Consider the following 13,956-nt stretch of genomic DNA (forward strand, 5'->3'; position numbering starts at 1 on the left):
GAGGCACTAGAGACGCGCTAGTGTCCCTAGCGTCTCTTTTTACCACGGGCCCTCATTAGCATAGGCCACCCTCCTGAATCACGTGCACAGGAGAGTGGCCTGTGCGCGTGCCGGGAGAGCGGGCGCTCTCCCTTGACTTTTACTGAATCAGCCTGATAGTAATTTGTAGAGTAAGTTTTGTGGTTAGGATGAACCTATTTGGAAATTAGGTTCATCCTAAATTAAGTTTTTGCATAGTTTGGCTGCAACCCAGATTTCTTAATACTGTAATAAATATTTTTCCACATCATAGTCATTAAAAAATAAAATTTATATTTCAGAGGTTGCAAGAACATTCATTACCAGACTCTATAGATCTACGGCTCCGTGTGCCACTTGAGAAAGAGATTCCTGTTACAATAACCCAGGAACAGAAAGACAATGAAAAACTAGCTGAGGAAGGAAAAGAATTTCCGGAACTGTCTGAGGTAAGGTGGTTTTTTGGAGTTTTTTTTATTGCTAAAATAGCACTCTGGCGGTCAAATCATTCTTATTAAATAGCTATTGCTACAATGGTAGCCCATGCCAATCAATAAGCAGTGCTGTGTGTGTGCCTCTTCTGAGACATTCCTCCAACCCTTGAGCCAGCATGTCTTCCGAAGAAAGGGAGATCAAAGATGATGGGCTATAAAGTAGTGGGCCCCCCCAAAAAATTTTTTTGCAATTTCTAAATCTGGGAGTGTTCTAGGACTAAGCAGTTGTCAAATATGGAAAGGTACCTGAGAACTGCCAATTCTTTTTTTATCTCTCTCTCTCTCTCTCTCTCTCTCTCTCTCTCTCTCTCTATATATATATATATATATATATATATATATATATATATATATATTTATGGTACTTGCTGTTCTTTGTCTTTTAGGGAAACATTAACTTGGGACAAATTTTGTACCTAAGTGTTGAGGGTAACAGAATTGTGTTGTAATCCAAATGATTTTTATAGCAGCAGTGATTTTTTTTTTCTTTATTTCTTTAGGAAATGGAGAAAGAAATAAGAAGAGCTTTCTGCAGTGGGAACCAAGATGAAGTTCTTAGTGAAGGTTTTCGGTTAACGATTACTCGCAAAGACATTCAGACTCTCAACAACCTGAACTGGCTTAATGATGAGGTTGATGTCACAATTTGTTTAATTACATCTTTTTTGTAAAAGGGAAAATAAGATTGATAGAATGTATGAAATCTAATTTGCTATTTCCATCTAGGTAAACATACAAATACTTTTGAAAATGGGGTTTTTATAATGAAGACTGTGGCTGATACAGGTACTGAAGAGGGAGAGCAATATAGCTCATGTGATAAATTGTATTTTTGCCCTAATATAAGTAAACTCCTTCAGAAATATTACACAGCACAGTGAAACCCCCTGATAAGAGCCCTCTGAAAATTCTACTCAGAATAATTAATATCTAAAATATTTCAGAGTGAAGCTATCCTGGTGGCCCAGTGATAAGTACAGTGTGCTGCCATGCAGAAGGGCCTGGGTTTGAGTCCCCCATCATTTTCAGTCTGGGTCAGATGGGGCAGGAAATGTAGAAGAGACATTCGCAGCCCCTTGGGGGAAGGAGCCTTTTGTCACTTAGGGTGACATCTAGTGACCAGACTTGTGGTCCACATTGGCTGGGTTCTGGAGGGAGCCAAGGGTTTGTCACTGCAATCACTTGGCTAGGCATGGGATTATAAAATAGTGGAAAATTTCTCAGGTAGTTATGAACGAAGACTCATGACACTGTATCCCAGTAGAGAGGTCCTGTCCAATTAAGCTGGAAACCCAATGGAGCAGGTGAAAAATGCTGTGGCCAACAGGCCAATTAAGTAAAAGGTCCGGGAGAGCCGGTGCTGCGAGTTGAGCGCCCTCTCTCCTGACGCGCGCCCAGGCACCTCTCCTGGGCACGCGATTCTGTATTTAAATGAGGCCCGGTGCTAATAAGGAAGTGCTAGGGACAATAGCGCGTCCCTAGCGCCTCCTTATTAGCGGAAGCGGCGGCTATCAGCGGGTCCGACAACAGACACTTAATTTTATTGGCGTCTGTTGTCAAACCCGCTGACAGCCACTAGTTTGGGAAAATAGCCGCCAGCAAAATTGAGCATCCGTTTTCGAACTTGCCGACTGGCAGGCAGATTTTTTATTTTTATTTATTTATTTTAATTTTTGGGTCCTCTGACTTAATATCGCTGTACACTTTTCAGGGTCGCTTCCAACTTACAGGCCGATACAGTACAGTGTGCTCCGGCAGAGCGCACTGTTAACCCGCAATTGGGCGCGCGTTTTGGACACGCTAGCTTTACCCCTTATTCAGTAAGGGGTAATAGCACGTCCAAAACGTGCGTCCAACCCCCCCGAACCTAATAGCGCCCGCAACATGCAAATGCATGTTGATGGCCCTATTAGGTATTCCCGCGCGATACAGAAAGTAAAATGTGCTGCCAAGTCGCACATTTTACTTTCAGAAATTAGCGCCTACCCAAAGGTAGGTGCTAATTTCTCCGGGCACTGGAACGTGCACAGAAAAGCAGTAAAAACTGCTTTTCTGTGCACCCTCCGACTTAATATCATGGCGATATTAAGTCGGAGGTCCTGAAAGTTAAAAAGAAAAAAAAAATTGAAATAGGCCCGCAGGTCGAAAACCGGACGCTCAATTTTGCCGGCGTCCGGTTTCCGAATCCGTGGCTGTCAGCGGGCTCGAGAACTGATGCCAGCAAAATTGAGCGTCGGCTGTCAAACCCACTGACAGCCACCACTCCTGTCAAAAAAGAGGCACTAGGGATGAGCTAGTGTCCCTAGTGCCTCTTTTTACCGCCGGCCCTAATTTTAATAAATTAAAATACTGTATCGCACGCACAGGAGAGTGGGCACTCGCCCACTCTCCCGCGATTTTACTGTATCGGCCTGTTAGTGCATTAATTTCTGAGAGTAAATCTTGGGGACAAATTGCTCACATTCAGGCCGATACAGTACAGTGCGCTCTGGCGGAGCGCACTGTTTATCCCAGGACAAGAAGGATGATATTCCTCACATATGGGTGACATCATCAGATGGAGCCCTGGTACGGAAAACTTCTGTCAAAAGTTTCTAGAAACTTTTGGCTGGCACTCTGAGCCTACTGAGCATGCCCAGCATGCCATGATATTGTCAGCCACAGGGGTCTCCCTTCAGTCTCTTTTTTCCGCCTTACTGTAAGTAAAGCAGATCAGGAGCTCTGGAAAAATTTCCCTCACTTTTTCCTTAAGGGAAGAAAACTTTTTTATCCCAGGACAAGCAGGATGCTAGTCCTCACATGTGGGTGACATCATTGATAGAGCCCTGGTTCCGAAAACTTTCTGTCAAAGTTTCTAGAAACCTTTGACTGGCCCTGTGAGACCACTGAGCATGCCCAGCATGCCATGATATTCTCTGCCACAGGGGTCTCTCTTCAGTCTTCACAAGGAGCCTTGTGAGTTAATTTCACAGTGTTACTGACTAAAAAAGTCATATATTTCTCATTTTTTTCTCTCCCATGAGGGATCTCTCTCGGATTTCCACCGGCTGGTGAGAAATCTTAGTCTCATTTTTACTTTTCAGTAAAAACTTTATCTGACATTTTCTTCCCTCTTTTCATCAACGGCTGTCGACAGAAAATGACTTCCGGATTTAAAAAATATCTGGTTTGTAATCGGACAATGTCCATAACAGATCCACACCTCGAGTGTGTTCTCTGTTTAGGAGATAAACACGATGTCTCAAACTGCCCTCAATGTGCAGAGATGACTCCCAAAGGAAGAAAACTTCGACAAGAGAAGATGGAACATCTTTTTCACCTTCAGCTTCTTCCTTCTCCTTCAACATCAACAAAATCATCCCTGGTGGGGGTTTCAAAGCGAATTTTGTTGAAAAAACGTCGTCTGGAGGGGTCCGGAGATCATCCATCGGCATCGTCCAGGTCAGTGATCGCACATCGACCAAAACATCAGCACCGACATCGGCACACACCGACTCCAGCGACACCTCTCTCACCGGAGGAACTGACCGCTATACTGCTTAAACCTCAGGAAACTCCACTACCCTCTGCGCCGGGGCCTTATACCTCCTTTGGTCGAATCTCCACAGGGCACTGTGGAGAAAGTATCGACGCCTACACCGCCACCGCGTTCAGCTGCTTTGCCTACACCAGCTGTTTCGCAGGAATTGTCAGACTTTATCAGACAAGCGGTACTCCAGGCCCTTAAAGAACAGATGCCTATTCTGGCGACTTCGCCGATGCCAGTGCCGTCACCTATGCCGGTTCTTGAACCGATGCTGGTACCCTTACCGATGCCGGTGATTGCACCGAAGCCAGTGACTACACCGATGCCGATGACCCCGTCAATGCCGGTACCGATGCTGACGATTCCATCGATGCTGTTAACTCCACCGATTCCAGTTAAGGTGACGCCGGCACGACCACCGAAGATACAGACGCCATCGTCAATTCCGGCGCTGACACCATAGATACCAATCTCACCGGGGGACCCGGGACATCCAGAACTGGCACTCTTATCAACTAATAATGAAGAGATTCGATGAGGTGGTTGGTGCTCTTCCTTCCAAACCTGGGAAAGAACACTCTGAGCAGTCACCCTTTGATGACCCACAACCAGGTCCTTCAGGGCTTTCTCGGCCACCTAGAACCTCTCCAATTTCTCCACCTAGACAAGATCCATATGATACTTGGAGTGATACACACTCAGATACCTCATCTGAAGCTTTCATGTCGGATCCTTCACCATCGGATCCAAGGAAAAAATCTCCACCAGAAGATTTATCATTCACAACTTTTATCCAGGAAATGGCTGACACCATACCTTTCACTTTGGTCACAGAGCAGGACGTAAGGCAACAAACATTGGAGGTTCGCCAATTTGTAGACCCTCCAAAGCAAGTGGTAGCCATACCTGTCCATGATGTCCTTCTGGACTTACAACATCGGATTTGGGAACATCCATGCTCAGTGCCTGCTGTTAACAAAAGAATGGACACTACATATTTGGTGCAGTCTATTCCTGGCTACCAAAAATCACAGCTTCCCCACCAGTCAGTAGTGGTAGAGTCTGCGCAAAAGAAATCCAAGAGGATAAGGCCACATTCCTCAAATCCCCCAGGTAAAGATCACAGGTTCTTGGATTCCCTGGGGCAAAAGGTCTATCAAGGAGCCATGTTAAATTCTAGGTTATCTTTGTATCAATTATACATGACTCAGTACCAAAGAAATCTGTGGAAGCAGATGCAGGACTTTATACCATCACTTCCATCACAACATCAGGAAACCCAGGCAATTATTCACAAAGGGCTGGAGGCTGGCAAGCATGAGGTCCGTGCTGCCTATGACTGCTTCGAGACAGCATCTAGGGTGGCTGCATCAGGTATAAGTGCAAGACATTGGGCTTGGCTTAAAGCCTCGGACCTCAGGCCTGAAGTCCAGGACAAATTAGTCGACCTCCCATGTCTTGGAGATAACCTTTTCGGATCCAAAGTACAGGATGCAGTTGCTCTATTAAAGGAGCACACGGAGACCCTGCGACAGCTTTCATCAATTCCGCAGGATCCACCTTCACAACCATCTCGAAGGCCTCAAAGGAAAGACCCTAGAAGACCCTTCTACCGGCAGAGGCAGTATTACCCTCCAACAGCTAGGAGCAGATCGTCTAGGCCACAACAGAGAACTCAACCTAGATAACCTAGGGCAACTAGGCCTCAACCTCCACCAAAGACAGGACCAGCAGCAGGCTTTTGAGGCCTTCCCCAGAGACCGAAGCCATCTCTCCAATCCTCATCCAGAGCTTCCGGTAGGAGGTCGAGTATCCTCCTTTTACAACCATTGGATTCAAATAACAACAAACCAATGGGTACTTGCAATAATATCTCGAGCTTACCAACTCAATTTCCTCTCAATTCCAACAGATTCTCCTCTGAGACCTATATCTCTAACCGAAAATCACAAAACCCAATTACAAGTAGAATTATCCACCCTTCTGAGAGCCAGAGCAGCAGAGTGGGTGCCCCGGACTCAGCAGGGCAGAGGATTCTATTCCCATTATTTCCTCATTCCAAAGAAAACCGGAGGCCTACTTCCCATCCTAGCCCTCAGAAATCTCAACAAATTTCTGAAGAAAGAAAAGTTCAGGATGGTTTCTCCAGGCACCATGCTTCCACTTCTTCAAACAGGAGATTTGCTTTGTTCTCTGGATCTTCAAAACGCTTACACTCACATTCCAATATTCCCTCCTCATCGCAAGTATCTGCGCTTCATGGTGGGACACCAACATTTCCAGTACAGAGTACTACCATTCGGTCTTGCCTCTGCTCCCAGAGTATTCACCAAATGTCTAGCAGTAATAGCAGCACACTTGCATAAGGAAAGTGTCCATGTCTTCCCATGTCTAGACGACTGGCTCATCAGAAGTCAATCTCCACAAGGAGCTCTGGCTTCTCTCAGTCAAACAATTACTCTACTTCACTCCATGGGTTTTCTCATCAATTATCAAAAGTCCCATCTCATTCCATCTCACCTGCTTCAATTCATCGGAGCAGAATTGAACACCATCCTCTCAAAGGGCTTTCTACCCAAGGATTGGGAAGAGACACTTTCCCTATTGGCAAACTTGCTACATTCAAAGAAACAAGCAACAGCTCATCAGTTTCTAACCTTGCTAGGCCACATGGCCTCCACGGTGCATGTTACTCCTATGGCACAGTTAGCCATGAGGGTAACTCAATGGACGTTAAGATCACAATGGATCCAGGCCATTCAACCACTGTATTCTCCAATTCAAGTAACCCACCAGCTACGTTCCTCTCTACTTTGGTGGACGAACATGGCCAATTTGTGCAAGGGCCTACCCTTCAAACAACCTGTCCCACAAATAACGTTAACAGATGCATCCACTTTGGGTTGGGGAGCTCACATAAACAATCTCCAAACCCAGGGTACTTGGACAAAACTCGAAGCAATATTTCAAATCAATTTCCTGGAACTTCGAGCTATACGTTATGCGCTTCATGCGTTCAAGGACTGCCTTTCACACAAGACTGTTCTGATCCAAACGGACAACACAGTAGCCATGTGGTACATCAACAAACAGGGAGGAACGGACTCGTACATCCTTTGTCAAGAAGCTGCACAGATTTGGGACTGGGCCCTAACACACTCAATGTTTCTCCGGGCCACTTATCTGGCAGGCATTGACAATGTAGTGGCGGATTGACTCGGTCGTCAGTTCCAACCACACGAGTGGTCCCTGGATCCCTCAATAGCGACCAGGATATTTCAAACTTGGGGACAACCAACAGTAGACCTCTTTGCGTCACACCTGAATCACAAAGTGGACAGATTCTGTTCTCTATGTAAACAGAAAAACCAGCCAGCCAAGGACGCCTTTGCTCGCCCTTGGAACTCAGGCCTTCTATACGCGTATCCTCCGATACCGCTCATAACCAAAACTCTAGTGAAGTTACAACAGGACAAGGGGTCCATGATACTCATAGCCCCGTATTGGCCTCGACAAGTATGGTTTCCCACACTTCTAGACCTCTCGATCAGAGATCCAATTCGCCTGGGTATAGCTCCCACTCTCATAACTCAGGATCAGGGTCGGTTGTGCCATCCCAACCTTCAATCCCTATTCCTGACAGCATGGATGTTGAAAGCTTGATTTTACAGCCACTCAATCTTTCCACTAATGTATCACAAGTGCTTATAGCTTCACGTAAACCTTCCACACGAAAGAATTATTCTTCCAAATGGAAGAGATTTACTTTGTGGTGCAGGCAAAAGACTATTGATCCTTTCACTTGCCCCACTACTTCTCTACTAGGCTACTTATACCATCTTTCAGAATCTGACCTACAGACTTCATCTGTAAGGGTACATTTAAGTGCAATCTCAGCTTACCATAACAAGATGGGGGATGCACCAGTCTCCACACAACCTCTTGTCAGCAGGTTTATAAGAGGTTTAAATCAACTTAAACCACCAATTCGGCCGCCAGTCACAGAATGGGACCTGAATCTGGTTTTAACAAGACTCATGCCTTCCCCTTTTGAACCCATAGATTCCTGTGATCTTAAATTTCTCACATGGAAGACTATCTTCCTCATAGCCATTACATCGGCTAGACGGGTTAGTGAGTTACAATCACTTGTCACGTACTCACCCTATACAAAATTCTTACATGACAGAGTGGTTCTCCGAACACATCCAAAATTCCTTCCTAAGGTAGTTACGGAATTCCACTTGAACCAATCCATAGTTTTACCCACATTCTTTTCAAGGCCTCATTCACAACAAGGAGAACGAGCCTTACATATTTTGGACTGTAAGCGTACACTAGCATTTTACTTAGACCGCACTGCAGTCCACAGGAAATCCACTCAACTCTTTGTATCTTATGATCCAAACAAACCGGGTAAAGCAGTGGGTGTAAACATACTCTATCCAATTGGCTAGCAGATTGCATACAGTTTTGCTATGAAAAAGCAGGCCTTCCTCTCCAAGGACGAGTAAAGGCACAATCAGTAAGAGCAATGTCAACCTCAGTAGCATATCATTCAGTGCCAATTCTTGGCATATGTAAAGCAGCATCATGGAGTTCTCTTCACACCTTTACAGCTCATTACTGTTTGGACAAACAAGGACGACAAGATTCAGCATATGGACAATCTGTCTTAAAGAACTTGTTTCCAGTTTAATCCCAACTCCTTCTACATCCAGTCTGCTATGATCTTCGGCTGCCTCATTTTCAAAACAATACTTCACTGTTGGTTCACTACCAAATGACTCAGCCTCTAGCTTGCTAATCACTCACATGTGAGGACTAGCATCCTGCTTGTCCTGGGATAAAGCAAAATTGCTTACCTTGTAATAGGTGTTATCCCAGGACACAGGATGTAGTCCTCACGAAACCCACCCGCCACCCCGCGGAGTTGGGTCCAATACGTTTTATTATTTTATTTTTGCTGAAGCTTATTGCTACATATGAGACTGAAGAGAGACCCCTGTGGCAGAGAATATCATGGCATGCTGGGCATGCTCAGTGGCCTCACAGGGCCAGTCAAAAGTTTCTAGAAACTTTGACAGAAAATTTTCCGTACCAGGGCTCCATCAATGATGTCACCCACATGTGAAGACTACATCCTGCTGTCCTGGGATAACACCTATTACAAGGTAAGCAATTTTGCTTTCAGTCACATTTTCATTATAATCGAGTCTCCCTTCGACATAGTCTTGGTGAGTACATTTTTTTATTAGTTTTTGGTCGATTTCGGTCACCTCACTAACTGTTCCCACTGGTTATCGACTGTTATTAGGCCTAATTTTTTATCATGGCCTCCGGCTTCAAAAAATGTCCGGATTGTAACCGGACCATGTCGATTACCGACCCACATTATGTCTGCGTTCTGTGCCTGGGATCAGGCCACGATGTCCGGGCTTGTTCAACCTGTGCCCAGATGACACCGAAGGGCAGGCTTGCCCGTTTGGACAAGATGGAAGAATTGTTTTAAAAAAAATCCCATCATCATCATCGACATCGTCCCCAAGAATAACACCTCCATCGGTATCTAAACATCAAGGCGAAAAAAGGACCGCTGACCGTCCGTCACTGTCACCATCGATATCCTCAATAGCGTCTTCTTCGGCATCGAAGGATCATCAGGAGAAAAAAACGACATTGCCATTGATCTATCGGGATGGTAAGGCATCGACATCGAACCGATGCCAAACAAAGTCTGTGTACTGGAGCCAACTCCACCGGATGTACATGAGGAACCGCGGCACTCTCCACCGGGCTCGGTGTCAGAGGATGTGCCACCACGAGTAATCGTGGAAGTGTCAATAGCACCAGCCGTACCTTCCCCAGTAACAGTGGACACAGTCCCAGTTTCCATGGAAGAGGTGACTAGTATAGTCCAACAAGCCGTCGTCGAGGCTTTATGAAAATTCCAGCCTCCGACAGTACCATCAGTACCGGTACCGACTCCGGCATCGACATTGGACCAGTCGATATTTCAGCCTTTGCTGAACAGACTCGACGCCTTGATAGGAACCTTTCCTCCGGCACCGATTCCACCGATGCAACCATCGGCTCCATCGATGCTGATGCATCCACCGGTGACTCCTGTCATTCAAAAACACAGCCTTAAACTGGTTTAAATCCTTCCTCCAGAACAGATATTACAGAGTCAAGATCAACAGCAAAGAATCTTTTCCATTCAGTTCCACCCTCGGAGTCCCTCAAGGCTCGTCGTTATCACCAACATTATTTAACATCTATCTACTCCCGCTTTGTAAACTCCTCTCCGAGCTCAAATTAACACATTACGTGTATGCAGAAGACGTCCAAATCCTCCTACCTATAATAGATTCTCTGGACAGTACTTTACGTCGTTGGAACACCTATCTATGCTCCATTAATAACCTCCTTTCAAATCTTAACCTGATTCTCAACACAAACAAGACCGAATTCCTCTTAATCACACAGGATGGTAACTTTTCTCTAAACAACCTACCCCCTACAACGCTCCCAACCATCTCTCCCAAAGTCAGAAACCTAGGGGTAGTCATGGACACTCAATTGAGCTTCACAGGCTTCATTAACAACACAATAAAGGAGTGCTACTTCAAACTTCAAGTATTAAAAAGACTAAGACCCCTCCTTCATTTTCAAGATTTCAGGTCTGTCTTACAAGCGATCATTTTTTAAAAAATCGATTACTGCAATGCTCTTCTTCAAGGCCTTCCAGACAACTCCATTAAACCTCTCCAGTTGCTTCAGAATGCAACTGCAAGGATACTCACAAAGTCTAACAAAAGGGACCACATAACACCGATCCTTAAGAAGCTCCATTGGCTCCCAGTCAAATTCAGAATCCTCTACAAGCTTTTAGTAATCACCCACAAAGCCATTCTTAACATCTCTCTGCTGGACCTATCGACCCCCCTGCAACTTCATACTTCAACCCGTCCTCTGAGATTAGCGCAAAGAGGGACTCTTAGAACACCTACATTAAAAACCTCCTTTAGTTAAAGAGCCTTTTCCACTGCAGGCCTCAAACAGTGGAACCTGCTCCCACCAGACCTTAGGCTGGAACAATGCCCAATTACATTCAAGAAGAGACTTAAGACGCTACTATTCAGACAAGCCTTCCCATAACACTCGTCCTTGCCTCATCCTCCACGGACCTTCTCTTCCTAAGCTCAGATGCCTAAGCACTTTTTCTTCCGCTGCCTAAGCTATTTAATATATGTATATTAGTTTCATTAAATCTATGGTAACCCTCTGCTACCCTCCCCCCCACCTTCCAACCCCCCTTCCAACCCCTCATTCCTACCCCCTCCCTCGGAATACCTTGTTACCCCAAAAAGCCAACTCATCAGTTCTTACCAGTTTTGACACATTACTCCCCATGCTTAAGCTGTATCCAAGTTTTTCTCTCCCCCTGTTCTATGTAAGACAACTTTGTCACTGTTTTTTATGGTTGCAATGTAAACCGGAGTGATAATTAACTCTGTTATTTGAACTTCGGTATAGAAAAGTTATAAATAAATAAATAAATAAATAAATCCCGATTACCGGGTCATTGGATGGAGACGATAGGGATTCGGATTCCGTCCCAGGGCCATCCGGCCTTCACCGACATCGAGTGCCGAAGACACCCTCAATGCCACTCAAAGATCCCTCAATGCCAATGCATCCAGGGCCATTGGGTGGCACCCGGAATCGATTCCCATCAATGCCCTCATTACCAATGATGCCAAAACAGATTCCATCAAAATCTGCTTTTAAATCAAAGCATCATATACAGCAAGAGGACCCCGACTGGCCTTATCATCCTCAGAATACTCCCTGGAAGGATGTCGATACTGCTACGGAGTCAGAGGAATTGCAATCTGAGCCCTCTCCACCAGAGGAAAGAAAAAAATCCCCTCCTGAGGATTTGTCTTTTACAAATTTCATTAAAGACATGGTGGACACAATTCACTTTGAATTCAATTCGTGGACGCACCAAAGGAAATAATGGCAATCCCAATCCATGAAGTCCTTTTGGAACTACAACAATGAATGTGGGAACATCCCTGCTCAGTACAAGCAGTGAATCGCAGAACAGATGCCACTTACTTAGTGCAACATGCTCCAGGGTACCAGAAGCCCCAACTGCCTCATCATTCGGTAGTTGTAGAATCGGCTCAGAAAAAAGTCCAAAAACAAAAAACCTCACTCATCTGTTCCACCAGGAAAAGAGCAACGGTTCTTAGATACCTTAGGAAGGAAAGTTTATCAAGGCTCCATGCTGGTATCTCGCAATGCGGCATACCAGCTTTATATGACATAGTACCAAAGAAGCTTGTGGAAACAAGTACAGGGTATTGTTGATGACCTTCCTCAGCGACAACAACTAGCTTTGAGTACACTAGTTGCGAAGGGATTGGGATCTGGTAAACACGAGGTGCGAGCAGCTTATGACCTGTTCGAAACATCAACTCGTTTATCAGCATCAGCAATAAATGCAAGAAGATGGGCCTGGCTCAAAGCCTCAGACCTCAGGCAGGAAGTCCAGGAAAGGCTGGCAGATCTCCCTTGTGTTGGAGACAATCTTTTCGGGGAAAAGATTTAAGCTACAGTATCTCAGTTAAAAGACCATCACAGGACACTCCGACAGCTCTCCAAAATACCAGCAGACCAGCCATCCTCCTGAGAAAATCATCTCGAAGGAACACAAGATGACCCTTCTACAGGCCTAGGAGGTATTACCCACCGGCTTCTTCAGCACATCTGTATCGTCCATCACAAAGAGGACGTCCACATCAGCTGAAACAGAAAACCCAGCCACCATCACAAACTGGACCAGCGGCGGGTTTCTGAACCAAACAAGAGAACAGAAGCCTTTCTCTCAACCCTATCCCCTCCCTCCCAGTAGGAGGTCGACTTCATTTTTTCACACACAAATGGAGTCTCATCACAAAAGACCAATGGGTATTAGCCATACTAAATCTGGGATATCGCCTAAAATTCAAAACAATACCCCCCCGCATTCTCTACCCATGCCACTTTGGACAAGTATGGTCTTCACACCTCAACTACAAGTGGAACTCTCTACTTTGCTGATTGCCAGGGCTATCGAACCAGTGCCCCGGTCTCATCAAGGAAAAGGGTTCTTTTCCCGCTATTTCCTTATTCCAAAGAAAACAGGCGGCCTTTGCCCGATCTTAGATCTACGCAATCTCAACAAATTTCTGCAGAAAGAAAAATTCCGGGTGGTATCTCTGGGAACCATCCTTCCTTTGCTTCAAAGGGGAGAGATAGGCTTTGTTCTCTAGAACTTCAAGATGCTTATGCACACATACCAATTTCCACACAACATCGCAAGTATCTACGATTCGTCGTGGGAAGAAATCGTTACCAGTATAGAGTCCTACCATTCGGACTGGCCTCCGCTCCTGGAGTATTTACAAAATGTCTAGCAGTGGTTGCGCACATCTAAGGAAAAGCAGCATTCATGTTTTCCCATGCCTAGACGATTGGCTAATCAGAAGTCCATCCAGGCAGGGAGTTCTCTTGGCCTTGGAAACTACGATAACGCTATTGCACTACCTGGGGTTTCTCATCAATTATCCAAAATCCCACATCGAGCCATCTCAACTCCTCACATTTATCGGAGCAGACCTCGACACCACAGTGGCAAAAGCTTCTCTTCCAAGCAACCGAGCCAACAATCTAGCATGCTTGGCAAACAACATAATTCATCACCAGTTCGCATCTGCCCATCAACCTCTGGTGCTACTGGGACACATGGCCTCGACAGTACATGTCACTCCTATGGCGAAGTTAGCCATGAGAAGGACTCAATGGACTTTGAAATCTCAATGGTTACAAGCTTTCCAACCACTATCGTACACAGTTCAATTACCC

At 45.4% G+C, this 13,956-nt stretch overlaps 1 protein-coding gene across 10 annotated transcripts in view; it reads left to right on the top strand.

The window, feature by feature from the left end:
• The window catches only part of SENP1 (SUMO specific peptidase 1), a 458,603-nt gene that overhangs the window by 163,282 nt on the left and 281,365 nt on the right, over nt 1–13,956 (top strand). For all 10 annotated transcript variants that reach the window (XR_003855556.1, XR_003855557.1, XR_003855558.1 and 7 more), the window contains exons 12-13: nt 321–467; nt 1,013–1,144. Coding sequence is in view for 7 of the 10 variants with exons in the window: in XM_029594995.1 (XP_029450855.1) it covers nt 321–467; nt 1,013–1,144 (279 nt within the window). In the remaining 3 variants the exon portion in view is untranslated. The remainder of the gene's footprint in view (nt 1–320; nt 468–1,012; nt 1,145–13,956) is intronic.

The sequence above is a fragment of the Rhinatrema bivittatum genome, chromosome 3, assembly GCF_901001135.1.
Source record: "Rhinatrema bivittatum chromosome 3, aRhiBiv1.1, whole genome shotgun sequence".
NCBI classification, from domain to species: Eukaryota; Metazoa; Chordata; class Amphibia; order Gymnophiona; family Rhinatrematidae; genus Rhinatrema; species Rhinatrema bivittatum.